Below are 27,074 nucleotides of genomic sequence, written 5' to 3'. Positions count from 1 at the left end.
AATCTTCAGATTCCACAGTTGTCCTCTGACGTCCACATATTTGCATGGGTAACAAGCAAATACATGTACTCAGACACATGTGTCATGCAGGTATCATATACAGACAATAATAATAAATAAAAATTTAAAATATGTGTGGAGGAATAGGAATCTCCACAGTGGTAAAATGGTATGGCCAGCATAGAGAATAACTCAGTAGTTTCAATCTACCACTTCTGTTTATGATAGCCAATACCTAGAAACATGCCAGTGTCGGTCAAGTACTGAGTTATCAGATTAGTACAGTAGAGTGGTTCTTCACAATGACTGTTACTATTAATAAAGAAAGCAAAGTGCTGATGAGCGTAACCATACGAGTGAATGTTGGAGACATCATGCAATTGAAAAAGACATATTTTTATGATTTTATTGTACAAAAAGCAACATTATAATCAGTGGCTTCCTACAAGTGGTTATGAGCACAGAAGTTGACTGTAAATTGTCACAGTGTTATGGTGTGCTAAAGTTGGATGTGGTAGCTGCACAGTTTTTTAAATTTCTTAACATTCATTTGAATTACACCTTTGAGATGTGAGTTTTATGATATGTGATACTTCACTACTGCATAAAAAATCAAATATATATGTCTTACAACATCTTTTTTTTTTTCTCCTCTGCAGGTAATTATCTGCAAGAAATTTTCCGAGAAGCTGGAACAGTTTCCACTGCTGGCTTCTTGGTATCAGAGGATTCAGGAAGTTCCAAAAGTCAAAACATCAGCTTCTAAGTGTGGGATCCACTTTCTGTATTTACCAGAATTGCTCAACTCTACAAGTAAACAGCACCTGAACTCTAACGAAGTAACAGCTGTAGAGGAGCAAAATGATCCTTTGTTTACAGGAGGACCAAGACCAACTATGACTAAGTTAATGGTAGTTAGCTTGCTTTATTACAGTTTTTTTAAAAAAAATCCCTTTAAGCATTCTTTGCCAGCTAATCATTTTCTGGTGTCAACTATTATGCATTTTATTTATAGCTATCCAGATCTTTATTTACCAAATAATGTTTCTGCTAGTCTTATTTTCAAGTCAAAATACATAGTTTAAAAGTAGTATTTTTTAAAAGCATTCATTTAAAAATATTCATGGAATAGACCAATATAACATCATATCTGGTCATTTTAACTGAAATTTTCTTTGTTACAGAACTTTGATTTTGGTATTTATTTTGGTTATTTATTTACGTACTGTTTCTTGGTCTGGTTTATTTTAACATGATGATCTCTATTCTATCTATTTTCATACACGTATCATGATTTCGGTATTTCTACTTTCCTTACCTATCTCTTCACCAACTTTTCCTGTGTCACTCCTCCTCTCAAATTCATGGTCTTTTCTTATTCTGGGCATACACACACACACTGAATCCATTTAGTGTTGCATGTGTATGTTCAGGGATGTCCACTTGGGATTGGATAACCTACCAGGGGACTTGTTCCTGGAGGAGATGGATTCTCTCTCAGCAGCCTTAATGGCCTGTAGGCTTTCATTTCATCTAGGGATAAGGCTGTGTGGTATTTCCGCCATCTGTGGTTGGCTTGTCAGTTAGTTGTCATGCAAGTCTTGTTCCAGGACCACATTTTTATGATATCATTGGTACGGTTTCCTCACCATTTCTGGAAGACACTATCTTGAAGAAAACATACTATCCCCCTGCGTCTCACAGCCTTTCTGCACCTACCTCAGTGCTCCCTGAGCCTTAGGCTTTGTGTTGCAGTTGTGTCGGCTGGGGTTGGGCACACCACTGACTCTTATTCTTTGCATTTTTACCAGTTGTGGATTTCTGCATTAGTCTTCATCTGCACAAAGAAGCTTTTCTGATTAGGGGTGGGGCTACCCTTATCTGTAGCTTTAAGGTGAAGTATATAGAATTCACGTGAGCAGTAGTGGGTGTTCGTGTTGGCTCCATGATCTCACCAGACACAGGTTTTCTATATTTACAGCATTAGACATGAATTCTCTACCATTGAGCAGGCCTGAAATCCAGTCCAATTAGGTAGGTGTCGGTTAACCACAACATAAAGACACCACTATTGTTCCTTGTGGCTGTTTTTCCTTGTGTTTCCTGTTAGTCATCTATGGTGCACAGCCTTTACAGCCGAGTAGAACTATTGATTGCTTTCCTCCCTTGGCAGCTTACATGCTACCTGCAGACACTATTAAAGCTAGTCCTCAGGGAGGAGGCATCCGGTCAGTTCTAGTCAAACACCTCCAAATCCTGCATTTTTATGTAACCAAATATTTTGGTACATACGTGTTTGCTTTTAATTACTTTTGTCACTATAGAAAATTGAACTGTGGCCTTTGAAAACATGATTTTATTAGTTCACTAACTTGGAAAGCTTGCTTCCTTTTCTAGGAAAAAGGCATTGAAGCGATGTTTTCTCCACACCCTTGTCCTGCTTGGACCCTGGACTGGAACAGCCTTCCTGCTGCTGTCAGCCCTAAGGAAGGTGAGCTCGCTTTCCATGTTGGTGTAAGGTTTATGTTCAGTCTGGATACTTACTTCAGAGCTATCTGTCTGTACTTGAAATGTCTCTGGATATATTTAATACTTTAGTAATATAGCTAATGTACAGTGAGCTTTCATTTTATTTTTAGAATTTCATATTACTCAGATTTAATACTTTTGTATATTCAGTTCACTAAATCCCTCCCCCTTGGTGACATATTCTAAAACAAATGTTAGGTATTATATTTTAGAATAGACAAATAACATTATAAATAACTACAGTTCCATTTATCACACTTTTTCTGTTTTGATCATGGAGTGAGCCAGATGTCAAAGTAATGTATACTTCTCAGCTTTTGCCAACTATGGGAACTTACCGTAGGGCAGTTCCACTAGAAAATGTAAGGGGGGTAGAAGTCTCCTAATAAGGTAACGAAAACAGTTGTCTCTTTCTACAGTGGGCGCTTTTTTTCTGAATACTACTGTATCTTCCTACTTTACCACACTAGATAAGACTCATAATTAGCATATATATTTTGTTACTTTTCAAAAGCATGACACAAGGTAAATATTCTCCTTGATATTTGTTTTTAATTTAATATCTTTAAATTGTAATGCTGTTATATTTTGAACTTTTTGGTATTTAAAAATAAAAACACACCAAGAAAATTATATCAAAGTTGTTTTCTTTTTTCACTTTTCCTGCGAAAAATTTCACTAACATAAATTGATTTTTTTTTTTTTTTTATTTTTCTAAGTTATACTTAACTGTGAAATTAAAAAAAAAAAAAATCTGGCCATGCTTAACTCAGAACTCTCCAAATTTGTTACTGTTTTCTTTTTTTATTCAGCGATTAGTTCTCAATGAACACTTAACTTGTCTTATTATCTGAAGTTAAGTGCCTTAAAAATAGTATATATAAACACAAAACTATCATGAAATCACTTAGAATATAAAGTTTCAATGAAGAGTGTTTTTATTTTTTTGCAGTATTTGACTCAGTGCAAGAACACCAATAAACATAAATATAAAATGATACAGTCATCCTGGAAAAATCTTTTCGTAATTTCTGTTTTTAAAATTAATTAATTTTATTTTTGAAATTTTGTGTAATGTATTTTAATCATATTTTTTCATACTATAACTCATCCCAGATCCTTCCCATCTTCTTTTGCACATAATGTCATATTTTTTTCTCTCTCAAAAAGAAAAAAATCAAGCAAAATCAGTAAGAAAAAATAACAAGCCAAACTAAAAGCAAAATTCAAAGCACACAAAAAATAGAGTCCATTTAGCCAACTACTCCTGGTCAAAGGACCTGCCCTGGAGTGTGGTTGATTTAGCCATTGTAACTTCTTTTGAGGACACTGATTTTTATTTTCTCAGCATGTGTCAGTTATACATAGCTTTAGGTAAGGAATTTGTGCAGGCCTTGCGTAGTGTGTTAAAGGCTCTCTGTGTTCATGTATATATCAGTTATGTATAGATGCTGTTTCCTTGGACACTTACTTGGATACTTCTGGCTGATACATCTTCCTACATCCTGTTCTGCGTAGATTCCGGAGCTTTGAGGGGAAGGATTTGATAAATACAACCTATTTATGACTGACTGCTCCAAAGTCTTTTCAGAAGGCCTTTAGTGCAAATTAGCAATTATATCATAGGATGTAGTTAGTTATATGCCCAAGAGTATTATTGTAGCTAGATTTTGTGGTAGATCAATTTTCAGCTTTCTGAGGGTCATCCACATTGATTTCCATAGTAGCTTTACCAGTTTGCATTCCCATTGACAATGAGCAAGTGTTCCCTTTCTCCTTCGTCCTTGCCAGCATCTGCTGTCATATATTTTGTTAATGTTGGTCATTCTGCCTAGGGTAAGATGAAATCACAAAGTAGTTTTAATCTGAATTTCATGATGGCTTGGGGTAGTGAACACTTTATAAGTGTTTTTAGCTATTTCTGTTCATCTTCAGAGAACTTGTCATTTAGTTATCTACCACATTTTAATTGGGTTATTTATATTCTTGGTGTTCAATTTTTTTATTACAATTTATTCACTTTGTATCCTAGCTGTAGCCCCTCCCTTGTCCCCTCCCAATCTCACCCTCTCTCCCCCCTTCCCCTTTGACCCTCCCCTAGTCCACTAATAGGGGAGGTCTTCTCCTTCCCTCTGACCCTAGCCTATCAGGTCTCATCAGGAGTGGCTGCATTATCTTCTTCTATGGCCTGGTAAGGCTGCTCCCTCCTCAGGGGTAGGTGATCAAAGAGCCAGCCAACTGAGTTCATGTCAGAGACAGCCCCTGTTCCCCTTACTAGGAAACCCACATGGATACTAAGCTGCCATGGACTACATCTGTGCAGAGGTTCCAGGTTATATCCAAGAATGGTCCTTTGTTGGGGTATCATTCACAAAAAAGACCCCTGGGCCCAGAATTTTTGGTTCTGTTTTCCTCCTTGTAGAGCTTCTGTCCCCTCCAGGTCTATCTCCCCTTCTTTCATAAGATTCCCTGAACTCTGTTCAAAGTTTGGCTATTAGTCTGAGCATCTGCTTCAATATGTAAACTTGTACAACCACTTTGGAAATCAATCTGGTGCTTTCTCAGAAAATTAGGAATGTTGCTACCTCAAGATTCAGCTATACTACTTCTAGGGATATATACAAAATATGCTCAAGTATACAACAAGGACATTTGCTCAACCATGTTCATAGCAGTTTTATTCGTAATAACCAGAAACTGGAAACAACCCAGATGTCCCTCAACTAAGGAATAGATACAGAAATTGTGTTATATTTACACAGTGGAACACTACTCAGCAATTAAATAGAAGAAAATCATGAAATTTGCAGGCAAATGGTTGGACCTAGAAAAGATCATCCTAAGTGAGGTATCCCAGAAGCAGAAAGGCATATATGGTATATACTCACTTATAAATGGATATTAGACATATAATATAGGATAAACATAATAAAATCTGTACACCTAAAGAAGCTAAGCAAGAAGGAGGACCTGGGTAAGATGATCAATCCTCATTCAGAGACAAATGGGACAAATAGGCAAATGAGGCAAATAGGAAGAGAGAGAAAACCGGGAACAGGACAGGAGCCTACCACAGAGGGCCTCTGTAAGGTGTTCAGTTTTTTAAAGTTCTTTGTGTATTTTCATTCAGTAGTGAGTTGTTCAGCTTCTTCTTGCATAACTTAAAATCTTAAAACAATATAGTTTCTGGCTCATTTTATTATATTTAACTTTATATTACTTATTTGTGTAGCCCTGGCTGGCTTAGAACTTCTGTGGAGCATATAGCTGGGTTGGAATTCACAGGTCTCCATCTGCTTCTGCCTCCTGAGTGCTGGCATAAGTCATGGGCTATCATACCCTGCTATGGCTCATTTTTGTATCTTTTTTTTGTTTTTGTTTTTCTGTTTGTAAGTTATGAGACTAGATTTTCTTCTTTTCCCTTTTAAAGGCGTATTAACTGTTGTATGTGATCAAAGGGTAAAAAGCTAAAAGTGTGTGATTCTTCCCATTGTTATACGTCCTGTCCTCTAGGAATAGCTTCCAAGAACCTCTTTTATAGATTTTTTTCACAGGTGGGGACCATGGCTTATTTACCAGAAGAGTTTTGACAGCCAGTGTCTAGAGTTGATGACATTAAATGTTCTAATGAACTTTTGAAAAATAGTATTTGACAGAGAAAATAGCTACATGAGTATACAAGTTTATCTGAAGTTTATTTTCATTAAGTCAAGTGTACATTAAATATTGAACGCTACTCAATGAAGGTGATTTGGATCTGTTTCTAAGCCCAGGGACTCATTTGTTACTGTACTAGGTGGAAGTGAGGGTATGTGTTATGAACTCTCTGATAAGGAACTTCAGATTACAATTCAAAGATGAATACTGTTAGTAGTATTTTACAGAGCTTGTATTACATCAAAAGATTAAGGTAGGGCTTACATGAGTAAGGAAATTCTTCTTTCTGAAACCCAGCACTAGGCAAGGATTCTGATCATTTCTCAGTTATTGCTCAAGTGTAGTTATAGAAGGACACTGTCATCCGGAGATCTTCCCGGGACAGCTGAGAATCTTTTTTCTTACTGTGTGCAATAGAGTGTGCCTCTTCTTAGGACCAAAGATATGTGTGCGCTCCAAGAAAATAGCTTTTATGAAGAGTTCTTCACTTTCTTATTAGTTTTCCATCATCACAGATAATTGGGTACCATAGAATGGGCTTTGATGTTTTCCAGAATCCTTTTTCTGGAAATTCTTAAATATTTAAATTATTAATGGATCAATTTTCAAATGGTGTTCATTTTACTATGTTGGCATAATGAGAAATGGGAAAAACCTTTTGCTTGAAACCAAAGATATTTGTAAGAGGGTTCATTTGTGACCGTCAATATTACTTCCATTGAAGATGAAAGAGCAGGCTGAAGAAAATAATTGGCAAATGTGTATATCAACTATATATACTTTTTCAGAAAGCTCTGAAAGACAACTTCTGATCCTAATTAACAAAACTATTTCAAATATTATCTCACATAATTTAACTTAAATTCCATTACATAATGTTCTAAACATTTCACAGTAAATAACAGTTTTTAAACTTAAAACCTCTTGATATGGATGAATAGTCAAGAATTATTCTGTATACCTAAGTGGTCATAATTATATTTGGAGACAAGATCATTAATAATGAGTGCCCTTACTTTTCTGCATGTAGAAAATAATGAGCATTGGGCTTTTCATCTAAATTGGCATGCTCTCTGTATTCTAAACTGTTATTATAAAATCATCTCAGTTGCACAGTGAACTATTATCTTCCGAAATGTACTGTAAACCACTTCCTCTTAGTACCCAAAGTCATGCATCGTTTTTATTTAATTAGGCCAACTCCCATTGCAGAGAAACCCAAAGCAAGGCAACTTTGCTACGAGCTATGCAAACACTCACAAACACTGAATATCTCACAAACACTGAAGTAATGCAGTTGTCTAAGATTGCTTTATCTGAGAGAAAAATAGACTCCTTAAGTCTAGGGTTAAAAAAATGTAGTTACAATTAGAAAGCTGTATTTAACAGCACACATACACAGTACTAAGAATCAACTGTCTAGGGTCTATAGATATGAACTATATAGCCTTATTTGTAGGGAAATTGTTTTTATGTAGAAATATGTACTTGCATTTATAATTTGACCATATTCTTTATACATAAATAGAATTTTTTATGACTTCTTGGCAAAAGTAGACATGTTACATATGATCACACAGACTGCATTTCAGTCTTAATTCCTAGGATACTTCTTGATTTTTTTTTTTTCTCTTAGTTCTTTTCTTTACTATCATAGAATTTTCCCAAATACTTCTTGATCTTAAAGACAAGTTATTTTCTTTAAGACTTTACTCTGGGATATTTCTATGAGAAAATGGAAGTATTTTTGTGCCAGTATGCACATTTAACAAACTAGACATTAAAAGCATTTATTGATTAGAGGTTCTATGGGGCTATATTCATATTGTTTCATTGTCTCTCTCTCTCCTCACCACACACACACCTCTTTATGGACTAATAATCCTACCACTTAGCATTTCACAAAGATCTTCAAGGAGCTCTGACAGTGGGCGGAGACCATAGCTTGTCACTCTCATGGTCCATTTCATGTCAGAGGACAAAGAAACCTGTCCAGGAGTTCATGCAGTAAACCTTCAAAACAGAGAGCAGGTTAAATTGCAGTGGCAAACTGAAGACAGCTGGCTGGGAGACTATGTAAATTCCGAGCCAAGGAAGATGTTAGACATCACCTGCAATGAGAAAGTCAGACTGTTGGAGAGGTTAAGTAACTAACACTCGTTATGTGACACACAAAAAGATGCATGTCTGTCAATCAGCTGAAATGAGACAAAAGGTCTCCACACACTGTGCTTCATAATAGCATAACCACTTACAGAATTTATGCAGATCTCTGCCTGTGAAGCCCAAATGAAACTAAAATTTATTAACTTAGGGAAAGGAAGTGTAATGCTATTAAAATGTTTTGGAAGAATAGTTCATCTTCCATAATCTACTTAAATTCAGACAGAACTTCTGAAAGTTATTTTTAGTAATCATTCCTCTTCTCCATAATTGCTACTAATTACAACTGTTCATAAAATACTGAAGGTGAGAGGAGGAAGGTTGAGAGAGAAATAATAATAACCTTCTAATTACTGAAGACTTTGTCTAAAAGCCTTGAAATTTGAAATAATTTGATTAAAAGCATGTAAAATGGTCCTTTCTAGTTCCCGCCATATGCTTGCAAATTTCATGATTTCCTTGTTTTTAATTGCTGTGTAGTATTCCATCGTGTAAATGTAATACAATTTCTGTATCCATTCCTCAGTTGAGGTACATCTGGGTTGTTTTTAGCTTCTGGCTATTACAAATAAAGCTGCTACAAACATGGTTGAGCAAATGTCCTTGTTGTATACTTGAGCGTATTTTGGATATACGCCTAGGAATGGTATAACTGGATCTTTAAGGTAGCACTATTCCTAATTTTCTGAGAAAGCACCAGATTGATTTCCAAAGAGTTGTACAAGTTTACATTCCTACCAGCAGTGGAGGAGGGTTCCTCTTTCTCCACATCCTCTCCAGCATGTGTTGTCACTTGAGCTTTTGATCTTAGCCATTCTGATGGGTGTAAGGTGAAATCTCAGGATTATTTTGAGTTGCATTTTCCTGATGACTAAGGACATTAGGCATCTCTTTAACTGTTTCTCTGCCATTCGATATTCCTCTATTGAGAATTTTCTGTTTAGCTCTGTACCCCATTTTTTAAATTGGACTACTTGATTTGTTGCTTTTTAACTTCTTGAGTTCTTTATATATTCTGGATATTAGCCCTCTGTCAGATATATGGTTAGTGAAGATCCTTTCCCAGTCTGTAGGCTGTCATTGTGTTCTGATGACAGTGTCCTTTGCTTTATGAAAGCTTTTCAGTTTCATGAGGTCCCATTTATTGATTGTTGATCTTAGAGCCTGTGCTGTTGGTGTTCTGTTCCTGAGTAGGGTATCCCAGAAGCAGAAAGACACACATGGTATATACTTACTTATAAGTGGATATTAGACATATAATATAGGATAAACATACTGAAATCTGTATACCTAAAGAAGCCAAGCAAGCAGGAGGACCCTGGGTAAGATGATCAATCCTCACTCAAAAAGGCAAACAGGACAGATATCAGAAGAGTGAGAAAACAGGCAACAGGACAGGGGCCTACCACAGAGGGCCTCTTAAAGACTCTACTCAGCAGGGTATCAAAGCAGATATTGAGATTCATAGCCAAACTTTGGGCAGAGTGCAGGGAATCTTATAAAAGAAGAGAGAGATAGAAAGACCTGGAGGGGACAGGAGCTCCAAAGGAGAGCCAAAAGCTAGGCAAAGGGGTCTCTCCTGAGACTGATGCTCCAACCAAGGACGATGAATGGAGATAATCTAGAACCCCTGCACAGATGTAGCCCATGGCAGCTCAGTGTCCAAGTGGGTTCCCTAGTAATGGGAACAAGGACTGTCTCTGATATGAACTCAGTGGCTGGCTCTTTGATCACCTCCCCCTAAGGGGGGCTGTGGGGAATACCCTTACCAGGCCATAGAGGAAGACAGTGCAGCCAGCCCTGATGAGACCTGATAGGCTAGGGTCAGAAGGAAGGGGAGGAGGACATCCCCTATCAATGGACTTGGGGAGGGGCAAGGGAGGAGATGAGGGAAAGAGGGTCGGATTGGGAGAGGATAAGGGAGTTGGCTACAGATGGAATACAAAGTGAATGTACTATAATTAATAAAAAAATAAAATAAAAAAATTTTAAAAGCATGTAAAATGAATGTGTTTGTGTTAAGAATTTCTGATTTTCAAGACAAATTTAGTTTTTTGTTCCTGGAATATGGTTAATCAAATAATTTACTCTATTTCCCAGCATTATTTATACTACTCTGTGGATGCTAAAAAATCATATTATACCAAATAAATTCCTATTTTTTTAACTGTACCTATGTTATAATTATAGTAAGGACCAGAGATTATGTAGTACCTCTTGACATTGCTCACATTCCTGAAATTCTAACTATAGTGCTCGCTCTGTAATTAAAGATCATGATTGTAAAGAGTACGTTGGTACGTTTTAGTTTTTTTGTTTGTTTTCTTTTTTTAAATAAATGGTTTCCTTTCATTCTAGGTCTCTCCTTCCTTCTGCACAGCTTATATTGTTAGCAATAATAAATAAACCATCAAACCAAAACAGCTCTATTTATGTAAGTTCCATGTCGAGATGGTTGGTTGGTTCGTTAGTTCTTTGGTTTTTTAGATGGAGTCTCACTGTATAGCCCTGGCTGGCTTGAATTCAGTCTGTAGACCAGGCTGGTCTCAAACTTGCAGTGGTCCTACCTCCTGAGTGCTGGGATTGTAAGCCTGTACCACCTAACCTTTATGTAGAAGTTCTTGCTAAGTTAGTTGGTTGTTTTTGTGTGTGTGTGCATGCCTGCATGTGAATGTATTTCTGTTTCAGGGAGTAGAAATGATCACTACTACCTGACCTTTTAAGTGCTCTGTGAACACTGTTTACTTTTAAAGGCTTCATTGAACCCAGAAGGATATAGATATATATAGTCTTGATCTTCTATGAGAGAGAAGCCCTTGTTAGATGTGAATGCATATGGAATATAAAAGAACTCAGGGTTTTGTGTTTGGTTTGGTTTGAGTTTTGTTGTTTTGGTTTTTTTTGTTGTTGTTGTTTGTTTGTTTGTTTGTTTTTGAGACAGGATTTCAAAGTGTAGCCTTGGCTGTCCTGGACTCCCTTTGTAGACCTGGCTGGCCTCAAACTCACAGAGTTCTGCCTGCCTCTACCTCCCTGGATGCTGGGATTAAAGGCGTATGCCACCATACCTGGATAAGAATCTAATCCGTTTTGTTTTGTTTTGCTTTTATTGAGACAGAGTTTCTCTGTGTATCCCTGGCTGTACTGGAACTCACTCTGCAAACCAGGCTGGCCTGGAACTCAGATCTGCCTGCCTCTGCCTCTGCCTCTACCTCTACCTCTACCTCTGCCTCCTGAGTTCTGGGATTAAAGGCATGTACCACAACCAAGAGCAAGAATCTAGTTCTTAAAAGATTTTTAGTTATAAATGCAGCATTTCCTTTTAAAAGCTAATAGTAAAAGCTCTAATTGTAAAAACTTATTGAGACTTTACAAAAGGTTTTACTGGATGTTTACATTTTCTCTTATACCTTTTTTTTTTTAAAAAAAAAAAACAGTTTGTTAGAACTTGTCATTTATTAAATAACAGCTTCTTTATACGATTATGTTGTATTTGCTTTTGGAAAAAAAAGTAATTGATTTTTGAAAATACAGTCATGTAATACAACTTAGTTTTTAATGGTTCCATAGTGTTCCACAGGTAGATTTATTATATTTTGCCAAATTACCAACAATTAAGTATATAGTTACTTGAACTTATCAATATCATGCACAGTAGTACAATGGAATCATCCTATATGTAGCTTTTTGTTTTGTTTTCGTTAATTCTTCAGTAGGCTCAAAGGATGTAAATATTTTTACTGTTCATGATATATGTTGATTTCTAACGCAATTTTATAAGTTTATTTTTATTATAACAAATGATCAAGTGCTCTTGCTACATTCAGTTTTCACTGGCATTAACTCACAGAATTAACAAGAAGAAGAAAAAGGGGGCTATAGCTAGGATACAAAGTGAATAAACTGTAATCAATAAAGTTTTGAGACAGAGTCTGTTTTGAGACAGAGTCTCTCTGTATCTCTGGGTGTCCTGGAACTCAACATGTAGACTAGGCTGGCCTTGAACTCAGAGATCTGCCAAGTAGTTTTTATGTTTCTGTTTAGAAAACTCATTAAAATGTCAGTGTGTTTTCAAGTGAACCCCACAGAAAAAAATGAATTTCATGGACAGATTTGGAGACTCCTTGGCCCAGTTGCGCTTACTCCTTAGTGCTTTATTTTTAGTAATTGTGTTCACTTTAAATAAAAAGGGTGATTCCCTTCAAGTTTTTCCCCAAAACAGACTGAGCTGTGAGGGGACTCTGGCAGAGATTTCATGTTTGTAAATCTAATGCCCATCTGTGTGATGAGCACCCAGTCAGATTTAGTGACTAACTGAAAAAAGATCAGTGAAAGATACAAAAGAATTTCTGTGAGATGTGATGCTTAAAAATGTGCTCATAGTGGTAGCAACTCACCGTCTCTAGACTTGACAAAAATTGACTTTTTATTATTATAATGCAATTTGTATTTTCTTAAGGAGAGCTACAAATACAATGTGTGAATTACTCAAATCCAATCTTTAAACAATTCAGGTTTACCAGAATAATGAGATAGCAAAGCATGGCCATTACTGCCTCTTGAGTGGGCATGTCTACGGATCTGAGAAACAGTGAAAAAATAGGGTGCATGTGAACTCTCTTCATTCAGATATGGAAGATTTGTCCTTATGTAACCAAGGAATTTGCCTAGCTAATAGTAGATGCATTTGCTAATACGTGGAGCCAGAGGGTCGGAGGAGAAGGAGGCAGGAGGGGAAAAGGGAGGAGAAAGACAAGGAAGAAGGGGAGATAGACAAATGAGAATTTCAGTATGAAATTCAGTGAACTAAGTCAGTTGGTCTGTAGTAGGACTTTCTTTTTGAGGAGCCCATATGAACAGACAATTCCAATAAACTTGAATTGCTTTGGTGTCTTTTTAGAACTTCTCTTTTTAAGGAAGTACTAAAAACAGTTTTTGTTACACTCTTCTGAGACCAATCTTAACAGGTTTTGCCAGTTGTGTCCCCTTTAAGAATCAACCAACCTGGGCCCCTAGGGGCTCACAGAGACTGAACCACCAATGAGAAAGCATGCATAGGATGCTCCTCTGCACATATGTAACAGATGTGCAGCTTGATCTTCATGTGGGTCCCCTAACAGCTGGAGCAGGGCCTGTTCTGACTGTGTTGCCAGCCTCTTGATCCCTTTTCTCTAACTGGGCTGCCTGCTTCGGCCTCAATAGAAGAAGATGCACCTGCTCCTACTGCAACTTCATATGCCAAGGTGGGTTGGCATGCATGGGAGGTTTCCCCTTCTCTGAGGAGAAAGGAGGGGGACTGGAAGGAGGTGAAGTGAAAGGGAAAGACTAGGAGGAGAGGAGGGAGAGGAAGTTCCCATGGGAACGTAATGTATACTAAATAAACAATGAACAGCAACAAGACTTAATTTTCTTGTTTCCTTAGAGATTATAGTGTCATTAAGATGGAGGCAGCAGGTGCCAGGAAAAGCCAGAAAGAAGGGGACTTGGTTTATGTTTTGGGAAGGTTCCCAGCAGGTCAAGAGGATCTTGATTTCAGCCGTGGAACATAGTGAGCCCTGGTTTATCGTTGGTTATCATTCTGCAGGAGAGAGCTCTGGCTCAATTTACTAAACTTACTTTATTTACTGAGCATAAAGTAGTGTTTTTCTGGCTTCTTCATTCTGTAAACTATTATTTGACATGATATTTCATCTAAAGATTCTCTCTCTTTTTATTTTTTCCTTAGTGAATTCATTAAACACCATTCATTGTGTTCATAATATAAAAATCTGGCATTTCCATAAAGTTGCTGACTGGCTTGCTTTGTCATTTGTTTCCTGGAGTACAGCAATGTAGGAATATACTGTGGAAAGAAATTTGGTCAGAAGCAGTGAGAGAATCACTTGTGACTATGTTGTTACTTGGTAGCTTTCTTCTTGTGCCATAAATTGATGTCACTTTCCTGTCTCTTGTCTTTGTGGTTTGTCAGCGCTATTAAATCTGTGTGTATCTGAGCATTCTATTTCTAGGGTTGCTTTTTTCTGGGCTTTGGCAGCTCAGACCTAGGGACTGGGTAGAGGTGAGGCTCCCCACCTCAATCCCCCAAGGAAGACAATTCCCTGGAAGTCTTGAGTACGACAGCAGCTTTTTTTTTCCTTGTCGTCTGACTGGAAGTGTCTGCATCTTCATTCCCTGAGGTCACATTTCAAGTGTTTCCCAAAGGAGTCTGTCATATGGAAAACAGTCTTCCCCTGCATAATTTCTATCACCTTAAAGGATTCACATCAGAGCTGTCAGCTCAGTGGTGGGCAGCTGGCTAAAGGGTACAAGAGTGACAGATGGTAGCAATAGATTAGCCTGAAATCTTGGTTGATTCATATTCTGAAGCTGAGAATCTCTTTGATGGTTTTTAAGGATATTAGCATTTTTAGTACCATACAAGCTGCAGTTTATTCAGAGTTAGCTCCCTGCTCTGAGTCAGTTACATCTAATTTAAAGGTGATATACACTGAAACATAGGAAAAATGAATCCTGGGTATGTAGGTCCAAGTGGATGTAGTTTTATACTTGATCTGCTGACATGTCTGCCCTATTAACTTCAAAGAAAACAGAATCAGATCTTGATATTTTTCCAAATAATGGTTTGGTCATGTTTGGCAGACTGTGTTCATTACAGCATAAAATTGACATTTCAGAACCAGTTGCCATTTACAACGGCCAGTTTCTACTGATAAACTTTTTTCTTCTTGTACTTGCAGACCCACATAAGCTTTTAAAGTGTGTTCATGGTTTTAAGGTGATTCATACTTTTTTAAATTTTTTTATTTTTATTAATTACACTTTATTCACTTGTATCCCCCCCATAAGCTCCTCCCTCCTCCCTTGCCGATCCCACCCTCCCTCCCCCTTCTTCACGTATGCCCCTCCCCAAGTCCCCTGATAGGGGAGGTCCTCTTCTCCTTCCTCTGATCTTAGTCTATCAGATCACATCAGGAGTGGCTGCATTGTCATTTTCATACTTTTAAGTTTATCTTCTCCTGTATAGTTTTGGTTTTGTATGTGATACCTTTTGGGGGATGATGTATTTTTCAGGCCTGTAAGTATATTTAAAATGTGTCTCAGATTTTGAAATATTAGTGAATCCATTAGCTTTAAATTTGGTTAATAACAAACTATTCACCCACCCAAGGAATACAAAGTTATTTTTATTTTATTTATGTGTATAGATGTTTTTCTGTATAGCTCCTGCATGGCTGGTGCCTGCAGAGGCCAGATAGGGTCTGGGATCCCCTGGAACTGGACTTGCAGGCAGTTGTGAGCCACATCGTCAGTGCTGAGAATCAAGCCCATGTACTCTAAAAGAGCAGCCTGTGCTCTTAACTGCTGAGCCATCTCTCTAGCTCCAGAAAATAAATGACTGGGTACCTAGCCTATTACCCATATTTACATAATGAACAAGGCAAACATTTCAACTAACAAAATGTTTGGTAAAATATAAAACCTGTCATATGTTAAGTGACTGTCAATAGCTTTAAAATACTTTCTTTCTGTTGTAGGCTCAAGTAAAACATATAAAATGGAGTCTTATACCTCTAATCTATATTTCTGTATACCTCCAGAAGATAATACTTATTTTAGGCCCTGTATTAATTCATTTACTTATTTATAAGTGGCTATATCAGGATTAGAGAAGGAAATAGCATATTAGTATATTAGTTTGTTCATCCTGCCATAACAAGATACCAGACTGGATGCTTTTAACAACATAAGTTGTTTTCTCAGTTCTGGTGACTGCAAGTCCAGAATCATGTGTCAGTACATAGCATTCTGGTGAGGACTGCCATCCTGCCGTACAGTTACCTGCCATCTTTCTGAGTCCTCCTGTAGTCTCTCCTCTGTAGCCATGCTCTTCCAGTGTCTGTTGTTCTTTGTAGATGGGCAGCATTGCTCTTGTTCTTTGAGTCCACCCTCATTATGTCATTCCTCATAATTACCTCTCTAAAAAGCTTGTGTTTAAAGGTACAATCCTGATGGGACCTGATAGGCTAGAGTCAAACAGTAGTCCCTATCAGTGGACTAGGACAGAGGGATAGGGAAGGAAGAGAAAGGAGAAAGAGGGGCCTACAGCTGGGATACAAAGTGAATAAATTGTAAAAATCATAATAAAAAAAGAAAGAAAAATCTACCTTTCTCATGTTATCACTGATAGATGTGGGGTGATTTAGCTCTGTTATTTTTGTTGACTCCGACAGTTTCATATGATAAGCTTACATTTGATCCTGCATACTTATGAGTGTTTTCATAAAACAAGCCGGACTGGAGGATTCACCCAATAGAATATTAAACTTTACTTAGCTTTCACAGGGCCCTGGAGCTCCTTAAAACAGAAACAAACAAACAAAGACAGTTACATTTTCTTTAAAAACCAAACAAACGAAATAACAAGTATCAGCATTACTGAGTTGCCATGGGTGTAATACTGTTGTCTAAAACACAGGCCTTATTCAGATTTGCCACTTGCCTTATTGATATTTTTTACATCCAAAGAAAAGGCCCCTGTTAGGTATTTCAGTTAGTTTTTACATTTATTTCTGTTACTTTGAAACACACTCACACATGCACACACACACAGGCTTTGTCCTTCTTGACCTTGATGCCTTAGATAACTAGGACTAATTGCTTATAGGTGTCCCTTAATCTTAGTTTGTCTGATGTTCACCTGACTAGAGTTGGCCATGCTCTCTGAGGTGAACTAGCACAGAGTGTTTTCTTTGGCAGTGACTCATGATAAGATGTAAACCTCAAAAAGGTGGGTTTCTGTTTGTAGGAAAAATACTGTTGTAATTCCTTAGAACACTGGCAGATTTCTTTGTTTTTTAAAAATTTTGCTTCAGGTTTTTCATTTTTATTAGCCTTTAGTGCTATCAATAAACCATTAAGAATGTGATAACACTATTCAGTGGTTCTTTCTCAAATTAATAGTTTGTCAAGTACAATTGTTGTTACAAAAAGGTAAATATACAGACTGTTTGGTAATACATAATAACCTACCATCTCATAGACATGGGTTTTATATGAAAGAGCATTGTACAAGAACTATTTTAAATTTTTATGTATTTGTTTTATGTTTAAGCATGTTTTGCCTACATACGTGTTTTGCACTGTGCATGCCTGGTACCTATGGAGGCTGGGATATTCTCTGATACTGTAGTTACATTGTGAGCTGCTAGGAATTAAATATAGGATGTCTGGAGGAACAGTTAATACTCTTAACCACTGAGTCATCTCTCTAGCCATGTTTATTGACAAATGTAAACAAAGACCTTGAAGTTAATAGATTAGAGCGATCTATTTTTGCCAAAGATTTTCTGTCTACTGACAGTAAAAGGATTTAGACATGTCCTATATATGTTCTGATAATATTGATTAACATTTAAGATATTTCAAGGAAATTTTGTTAGGTCAGAAGTATTTTTAAATTGACAGCATTCTTTAAAGAGATGAATACATAATACTTAGACTTTATACCTTGTCTTTATTTTCCCCTATGGAGAGAAACAAGTTCTGCCAATTACAAAGCCTGCTGTGCAGATGTTGAATCTAATTGTATACTCCATATTGTTACTTGCCAACGGATATATGTCAATAATAATTACTTTGCTTAGCCAGAGCACACAAAAGGCAGTTCTACCATTTTCCATGATACATACATGTTTGAAGGGATGCTTCAATCATGATGTTCTCACTACACTGGTCACCCATGGCTTATTAGTGAAAAACTGCTGTAGATGATGAAGTATGAAAGTGATAAGGTCTGCAGGGAACTTGGGCTGAGCTTTCCATATTGGGCAAGAGTGCCCTTACAATACTCAACCATCACTGTACAATATCATCACTGTACAATATCTTCCCTTAAAGTTTGTGTTTATGATGTTCGGGAACAATTTTCCTTGCTGAGCAAACAGGTGCCACTATGGTTATCTAGAAACCTACAGAATTAAGTGTCTAGGAAAATTTATTGTATCTTGTACCTCAGCTGATAACAACAACTCTGAGCCACATAAAAATGACTGGACAGAGAAAGAATGTGAAATATTTGAGTGAGTCATTTTGAGGGAACACACTTTTGTCTGAGGATAGTAGAAATCAAAAGAGGAAATGTATTATCATAAACTTTTCTTTTAAGCTTTAGTTCCGGGCTGGAGAGATGGCTCAGAGGTTAAGAGTACTGGCTGCTCTTCGAAAGGTCCTGAGTTCAGTTCCCTGCAACCACATGGTGGCTCACAACCATCTATAATAAGATCTGGTGCCCTCTTCTGGCATGCAAATGTACATGCAGGCAGAACACTATATATATAATAAATCTTTAAGCTTTAGTTCTATAGTGATTCCTCCAGCTGACTCAGGTGTGAACATATTCCCAATTACATATTTGATTTATGAAGTTGGCTGATTAATCGAATCAAATATAGATTGCTTCAGCAAACAGTCTGAAAGTACATTATGGGTGAGACCTAGTTTTTAAGTATGCCTGAATTCAAAACCATGTCATATACCTTTGTAGCTATCTCAGACAGGCTGCCTGAATTATTTAATCCTGTATTTCTCGGAAAGAGAATCATAATTTATTTCAAATTAAGATAACATGTAATGTAACTTTTTTTTAGTACTTTTGCATTTTCCTTGAGGCACAAAGATTAGGAAATAATTGCTAGTATTGGTTGTATTTTATTTTGTAATTTTTTCAATCAAAAATGCATTCAAGAATTTATTAACATTCTTAGGGAGTATTATGCTTCAAAGCAAGTTAAACAAGGAAATGTGAGAGTTCTTCTGAATGTAGCTTGTCATTAATAACCCTGTCTCTCGGCTTCTTACACTTTGTGATAATACAGACTTTGTCCAAATAGCTGTAAATCAAAGGAAACATTTCCACAGCTGTCCTGGGTGCCTCTAAAGTGCATGGCATCTTGGTTGTTCTCTTAGGTGAGTGGCATCTCAGTTATGATGAATATTCATGGCTTCACAATACATGGGAGCTGTCCTTGCTTCCAAATGCTTTAGTCACATCAATCATGTTTTAATAAAAATTCAGACAGTTTAAGTTTGTTTTTTTCATTTCTTTGAAAGGACTATTATGTTTTATGTGTATGTTGTATATAAAATGTATTCCAATTTGGTCTACTCTCAAGTATTTTTTTTCTTTAATATAAAAACTGTGACCCCTTACTAGCAATTGTACAGGAAGGAACACAAGTTCATGCGTTTGTATGGAGCACCTCTCTCACTTTTTTCTTCTGGTTGCCATGGGCAGTTTTTTGAATTCTGACTTCTCTTTGCTTCTGGAGGCATATATTGAGATTACTTTATTTGCGTAAGATTGGATGATACATTCAGTGTGGATAGTTACGTCTTTTAGAAATTTAAAGTTTTCTGTTTATCCTGTAGAACAAACAACTGTCCAAAATGGGTATTGTGGAAAATGTTAGCATTTTTTAATCATGTTGTTTGTTTGTTGGTGGTAGTGGTGCCGCCACTATATAGAACCTTTTGGTTTTACAAAAGTAGGATTTGGGGTTAATGTGCTTTTAAAAGTACATTTCCTACTATATTCTTCAGGTAAAATTCAGTTTATTTTACAGTTAAGGGTGGCGTGTAGACATTAGAATTTTTTAAATTATCTTAGTGTGATGAGCTATACTGAAATTTGTGAAGTGGTACAAAAATGTTTAGCTGTACCAGTCACTTACATTTGATGCTCTGCCCGCTGTGTCTGTGAGTTTATACACATGCATCTTTTCCTTCAAGGACCATCTGCCCCTTACATTCTTTTTACCGCCGTAGTACAGCGCTCAAAACCAGGACTTTTAGTATTGGTATAGTACTGTTCTCATCATAGCCAATATTTGAATGCCTTAACTTAACCCAATAATGCCTTGATTATTTTCATGTGATTTACATCCACTTCCAGGTGGCAGATCATGTTTAGTTTTCTTCTTTCTTTCTTTCTTTTTTTTTTCTTTCTTTCGATGTTTTTCTTGTTTTTGAAATTTTTTATTTATTTTTAATTTATCTTTCATTTCTTTTTAAAATTTATTTATTTTTTTAATTAATTACAGTTTATTAACTTTGTATTCCAGCTGTAGCTCCCTCCTCATTCCCTCCCAATTCTACCCTCCCTCCCTTATCTCCCATGCTCCTCCCCAAGTCCACTGCTAAAGGAGATCCTCCGCCCCTTCCATCTGACCCTAGCCTATCAGGTGTCATCAGAACTGTCTGCACTGTCTTCCTCTGTGGCCTGATAAGGCTGCTCCCCCATCAAGTGGAGGTGATCAAAGAGCCAGCCACTGAGTTCATGTCAGAGACAGTCCCTGTTCCCCTTACTAGGGAACCCACAGAGAGACTGAGCTGCCATGGGCTACATCTGAGCAGGGGTTCTATATTATCTCCATGCATGATCCCTTGTTGGATCCATCCCATGTTGGATCATAAGTCTCAGAAAAGACCCCTGTGCCCAGATTTTTTGGTTCTGTTGCTCTCCTTGTGGAGCCTATCCCCTCCAGGTCTTTCTATTTTCCCCTTCTTACATAAGATTCCCTGCACTCTGCCCAAAGTTTGGCTGTGAGTCTCAGCATCTGTTTTGATACCCGGTTGGGTGGAGTCTTTCAGGGGCACTTTGTGATATCTTTCATTTCTTTTAAAATGGAAAATAGCTTCTGTCTGTCATTTATAGTCTTGACATTTTTGAAAGAATACAGCAGCTATTTAAAAGGTATACCCATCACCTTGGGTTTATCTGGTGTTTCCTTCAATTTGGATTTCTTGATAAGATCTAGGTTGTAAAGCCAGGCAGAAGCACCACAGCAGGACTGTGCTAGTACAAAGCAGCGTGTTATGTCCTGTAGAATGGAAGGTCAGAAGCTGCTGCTGCTGCTGCTGCTCAGGCATCTCTACTGTGGCATTGCTCTGTTTCCTTTTACAACTAAAATAAGTATATCTGTATTTTGCTCTCATTAACTTTTAATTTAGTAACCTTTGATGATTTTTGCTTAAGTCAGTTACTGATAATTCATGTTTTCAAAAAGGTGATTTTTCCAACATCTATAATCTCTTCTATATTCATTCCTCAGTGAGCTAAGGAAAAGCTTTCCTTCTCCACTTACTGATGTATTTGTTCTCTATAATATATTAGATTAAATAATACTTATTTTCCAATGATTTGTATATCATCACCAATTTAAATGCTAAAATTGTTCAGGATTGGCCAGTAAGTACCTTTTTTTTTTTTTTAAATAATCAAGCTTTTTCGTTATTATCATTTATTACAATTTAGTCAATTTGTATCCCAGCTGTGGCCCCCTCCCTCCCCTCATCTCCTCCCAATCCCACCTACCCTCCTTTTCTCTTCTCCCCCTATGCCCCTGCCCTAGTCCACTGATAGGAGAGGTCCCTTCCCGTTGTATTTGACCCTATCAGGTCTCATCAGGAGTGGTTGCATTATCTTCCTTTGTGGCCCGGGAAGGCTGCATGCCCCCCCCCCCCCAGGGGGAGGTGATCAGAAAGCCTGTCACTCCATTGTTGCCAGAGAAAGCCCTCTTACTAGGGACCCCACTTGGAGACTGAGTCTGGGCTACATCTGAGCTGGGATAAACATACTAAAATCTATACTCCTGAAGAGGCTAAACAGCAAGGAAGACCCTAGGGCAGATGCTCAAACCTCATTCTGAAAGACAAATGCAATAGATATTGGAAGCAGAAGATAGGGAACAGGACAGGAGCCTACCACAGAGGATCTCTGAAAGACTGTACTGATTGAGGTATCAAAGCAGAGGCTGAAACTCATGGCCAAACTTTGGGCAAAGTGCAGGGCATTTTATAAAAGAAATGGGAGATAGAAAGACCTGGAGTTGACAGGAGTTCCACAAGGAGAGCAACAGAGCCATAAGTGCCCTTTCAAACTGAATTTTGCATAGTTTTGAAATGCTCTATCATATTTTCAGGGCTTTCTTAATTTCTTGTGTCACAAAACATTGTCAAACTGCATATATCTTTTATCCCAATCTGCATACAAAGTGAAATCACAGCTCTCAGGATGCTTCTGCTTCTAGGCCATTCTCAGTGGACACAGTCACTGTATGTGTGTGCATGCTTGTGTGTGTGCATGCTTGTATATGACTGTGTGTGTTGTCTGTATGTGAGTGCATGTTTATGTGTGAGTGTATGTGTTCTTGTGTATGTGTGTGTATATGTGTGTGGCTTGTGTGTTCTTGTGTGTGTGTATGTGAGTGTGTGCTTGTGTATATCCAAGTCAGATACTTCTACCCCAGCAGCAGAGATATTCTAGCCCTCCCAGGTTTGCACTCCTTCCCTATTTTTTCATTTTCTACCTATAAAAATTAAAGACCTAAGAATTTCATTACAAGTTAATCATTTGAAGATTGGTACTATATATTTTCAATTTTGAAATTAAATATATGGTACTCGTAATGCTCTTTAAAGTAAATCTACTCAAATCATCATGCTAAAAAGAAACAGACCAATATCCCTTGAAGTCTAAGTAGTTTTTTAAAGCAAATTATTACATAACCAAGCCCAACAACAGAATTATAAAAGAATTGTATACGATAACAAAATGAGGTTTGCTCCAGAACAGAATAGCTTAGTTAGCATTAATTAATTAATTAATTAATGCATTAATTGATTGATTAGGGTTGGCAAGATGGATCAGCAGGTAATGACTCTTGCCCCAAACCAAGGGGCCAGAGGTTTTTTTAACCCCTGATGCTCACCTAATAGAAGAGGAAAAGGGAATCTTCCAAGTTGTCCTCTTACCTCCACATGAAAGCTGTGGCATTTACTTGCCTATACACACATAAATACAAAGTACATATTCTTAAAAGTAAGTATAATATGCTCTGTCAGTAGAACACAAAGCAATAATTACATATATTTATGGTATGGATTCATATTTTATTCAGAGGGTTATATTCATTACTTGTCATTATTTTGAAACTCATTTTTTCTAATGTATAAGTTAAAAGGGAAATATAATTAATGTAAAAAATAAAAATTTAAAAGGGTATTTCGCAAATCTAACACTCTTACATGAAAAAACACTAACAGTAAAACTTTCTCACCTTTTAAAAAATAGCCACAACAACAACCAGTTCTTGTGGTAACAACAGTTACCAGGATGTGGCATAAATTTAATTATGTATATGTACCACATTTTCTTTATCCATTATTGGTGGACAGCTAGGCTGGTTCCATATCCTCAGGATTGTGACTAGAGTAGCTATAAACAGAGATGTGCAAGTATCTCAAGGTTGTCCTTGGAGCTTTTGGGGTATATTCCCAAGAGTGGTATAGCAAGATCATATCATGTTTATGTTTTCAGTGTTGTGGGGATCCTCCGTTTTATCCTTCATGTGAAAACCCAGTTTTCATTGTACCATTTGTTCTGATACACTGTCTTTTCTACAATGTGTGATTTTGAAAATGTTGCCGAATATTAGGTAAACCTGCGGATTTTCTTTTGGGTTAATATTCTATTCTGCTAAAACATTGGTCTACATTTCTAGTTTTGTACCAGCACCACACTAGAGTTTGTTAGTTTTGAGGTTTTTCTGGGAATGTCTTTATTTGTTCCCCATTTTCAATGAGTATTATTAATGCAACTGCTTGTACAGCTTTTTAAAAATTCACATTGCATTATTCACAGACCTAGGGGGAAAAATCTCAACATTCAAGTGGAAGCCCAAAAGACCCATTTGATCCTAAGCAAAAGGTAAAGTGCTAGAGGTTTCAGAATGCCCCATTTGAGATGCTATTACACAGCAAAAGTGTTAAAACAGAACAGGAACTGGAAAGTTGGCGCAGTCAGTAAAGTGCTCACCACACAAGCATGTGGAGCTAAGTTCAGATCACCAGTGCCCATGTAGAAAGCCGGCACAGTTCTGGGAAGTCAGGGACAGGATCGCAGGACTTCCGGCCAGTCCTTCTACCTGGTACTGTTTTGGACGTGAAGGATTCTTCTGCTGTCCTTATTCAGCCTCTGTCTCATGAATTCACTCTTTCCTGGGTTTTCATGGTTGTGACCATCTTCCCTCAAACTCTGTGCACAGTTCTGCTCTAGCTATTCTCTGCAGGGCTGTTTGATAGTTATCTCCTCCCTACTCCTTTCTAAGTCCACTGCTAGGGGAGGTCTTCCTCCCCTTCCATCTGACCCTAGCTTTTATCAGGTATCTTTAGGACTGGCTGCCATGTCCTCCTCTGTGGCCTAGCAAGAATGTTCCCCTCTCAGGGGGGTGGGGGGTAAAGGAGCCAGTCATTGAGTTCATGTCAGAAATATTCCTGTTCCCCTTACTAGGGAAACCCACTTGGTTATTGAGCTACCATGGGCTACATCCAAGCAGGGGTTTTAGGTTATATCCATACATGGTCCTTGGTTGGAGAAACAGTCTCATAGAGGACCCCCATGCCCTGATATATTTGGTCCTTGTGGAGTTCCTGTCCTTTCCTGGTCATATTAACTCCCCCTTTTATTTAATTTGCTTTTCTGTTGCAGGGATAAAACACCATGGCCAGAGCCACACATAGAAGATTGTTTTGGTTTTGGTTTTGGTTTTGTTTGTTTGTTTGTTTGTTTGTTTGTTTGTTTTTGATGGGGGGCTGTTTTGTTTTGTTTTGTTTTTGGTTTACAGTTCCAGGTGGTTATACTCCATGATGACATAGCAGGCAGCAGGCAGGAGTGGTGGCTGGAGCTTGGGTGCTGAGAGCTCAGATCTTGAGCTACAAGCATGCAACAGCAGAGAAAATGGCCCCATAGGCTGATCTATTTGAATGTTTGGTTCCCATTTCAGAAGGATTGAGAGGTATAGGGTTGTTGGAAGAGATATGGCCTTGTTGAAGGCCTATGTCACTGAGGGATGGGCTTTGGGGTTTCAAAGTCTGTGCCAGGCTCTGTCTTTCTCTGTCTCTCTGTCTCTTTCTCTCTCTCTACTTTTTCCTTTCCCTCCTTCCCTTCTTTCAAAATACTGTGCCAGGCTCAGTCTCTCTCTGTCTCTCTTTCTTCCTTTCCCCCACCCTTTCTCTACCTCTTGCTTGTACCATGCTCACCTGCCACCATACTCTCCACCATGACATCATGAACAAACCTCTGAAACTTGTGAGCAAGTCCCCCAATTAAATGCTTTTATAAATTGGTCATGATGTGTCTTCACAGCAATAGAACAGTAACTAAGACACAAATGTAGTACATTCTACTATTAAACTGTAAACTGTCTCTTTTGTGTTTTATATGATATGGAGCAGATGTTGATCAAAGCTACTTCCTACACAAATATAAACTATCCCTCAATGTAATGATGAATTACAATTTAAATTATTTAAATTTACTTCACTTTTCTATAAAGGAAGTTGAAAGCCTTTTTGTCCAGGCAACAAACTAGGAAAATAAACAAGCCACAGGGTACAGGGAACAATCTAGATGTTAGAATCCTACTGTCATGTTACAATCCATGATATCAATGATAGTTAGTAATTAAAAGATAAAAAGTAGGGGATATGCAGAAGAAATGGGGTAGAACCAAACTGTCCCACATATCAAGACCTTTAAGCTATAACAGTCTAGGAATCCATGGCTTGATTTTAGCTTAAAACCATATTATTAAGCTTTAAATATTATATTAAATGTGGTTTCTTTGCCCTGAAAATGAGTTTGGGCATCATGACCTATATGATCGCTATGGATCTTCTGTAGAATGATGTATATGAAGTAGTAGTTTTTAGACATGTGAAGTTAGTGCTGGAAGAAGGCTACCTCCTTATCACCCTGGCTGTAATGAAAACTGGCAAAGGTGAGGCAATCACATGGGAACTTAATGAGCATGAAAGGCGTGTGGTTCCCATAACATAACACTTTGTAATGTGTTACAGCGATAAAATCAAGTCAGTCCTCCTAATACATATATTTGTGAAAATAGCCTTATGGTGAATATTTTAAAAGCGTAAGAGTGTAACTGATGTGTACTTCATTTTGTATTATCCTGGCCTTTGCAACTATTACCTAATTCCTCTTCTAATTAGCCAATTCCAATTGGGTGGAGCTAAAACATCCCTAACCTAAACAATTTATAAAGGAACATACTGGCAGATGTCTGTATCTTTAACAGAAAGTCTCTGGAGATTTTCTTGCATTCTGTTAGTTAATTTATAAAGCCCTATCTCTGGCCACAAAAGTTTTGATCAGACTAATTAAAAACAAATCATTGTTAATTTTGTCGGATGGGTACCACATCATGATGTTAGATAAAAACATTATACATTAGCTAAAATATTACATTATGAAGTATTGTAGTTATTTCAGATTTTCTTTAAGACTAAAACAAATTTCATTCTAACATTTTTATATGAACTCAAATTAACTGTATTATAAATAAGCTTTACTTTGGTTATAAATTTACTTTTTATTTCATATTTACATTTTCTACCAATTATCCCACACATAATTTAGGGGCTGCCCTTTACAGGGGCCGACTTCTGTCTCAACACTATATACGCCACTGAGTTTGTTGTATAGGCTCTCTAGTTCAGCCAAAGTCCAGTCTCTCTGTCCACAGCTGATAGAGGGGATTACTAGGTTTCTGGATATTTTCAGTTGCATAAATCATGTGAGTACAGCATGGGCTGTACACAGCTATGCTGTGCTCCTTTGAAGCTGGATTAAGAAGTCGCTAAGCAGGGTGCGC

The 27,074-nt window shown here is 37.4% G+C and overlaps 1 protein-coding gene across 3 annotated transcripts in view; it reads left to right on the top strand.

The window, feature by feature from the left end:
• Gstcd (glutathione S-transferase C-terminal domain containing) overlaps positions 1–27,074 on the top strand; it is a 98,563-nt gene that overhangs the window by 25,967 nt on the left and 45,522 nt on the right. For all 3 annotated transcript variants that reach the window (XM_055628263.1, XM_055628264.1, XM_055628262.1), the window contains 2 exons: positions 660–911; positions 2,398–2,491. In XM_055628263.1, the coding sequence (XP_055484238.1) occupies positions 660–911; positions 2,398–2,491 (346 nt within the window). The remainder of the gene's footprint in view (positions 1–659; positions 912–2,397; positions 2,492–27,074) is intronic.

This window comes from Psammomys obesus, unplaced genomic scaffold (assembly GCF_907164565.1).
Source record: "Psammomys obesus unplaced genomic scaffold, mPsaObe1.curated_primary_1811, whole genome shotgun sequence".
NCBI lineage: Eukaryota > Metazoa > Chordata > Mammalia > Rodentia > Muridae > Psammomys > Psammomys obesus.
The sequence above is the reverse complement of the archived record's forward strand: the minus strand, read 5'-3'. Positions and strand labels throughout refer to the sequence as shown.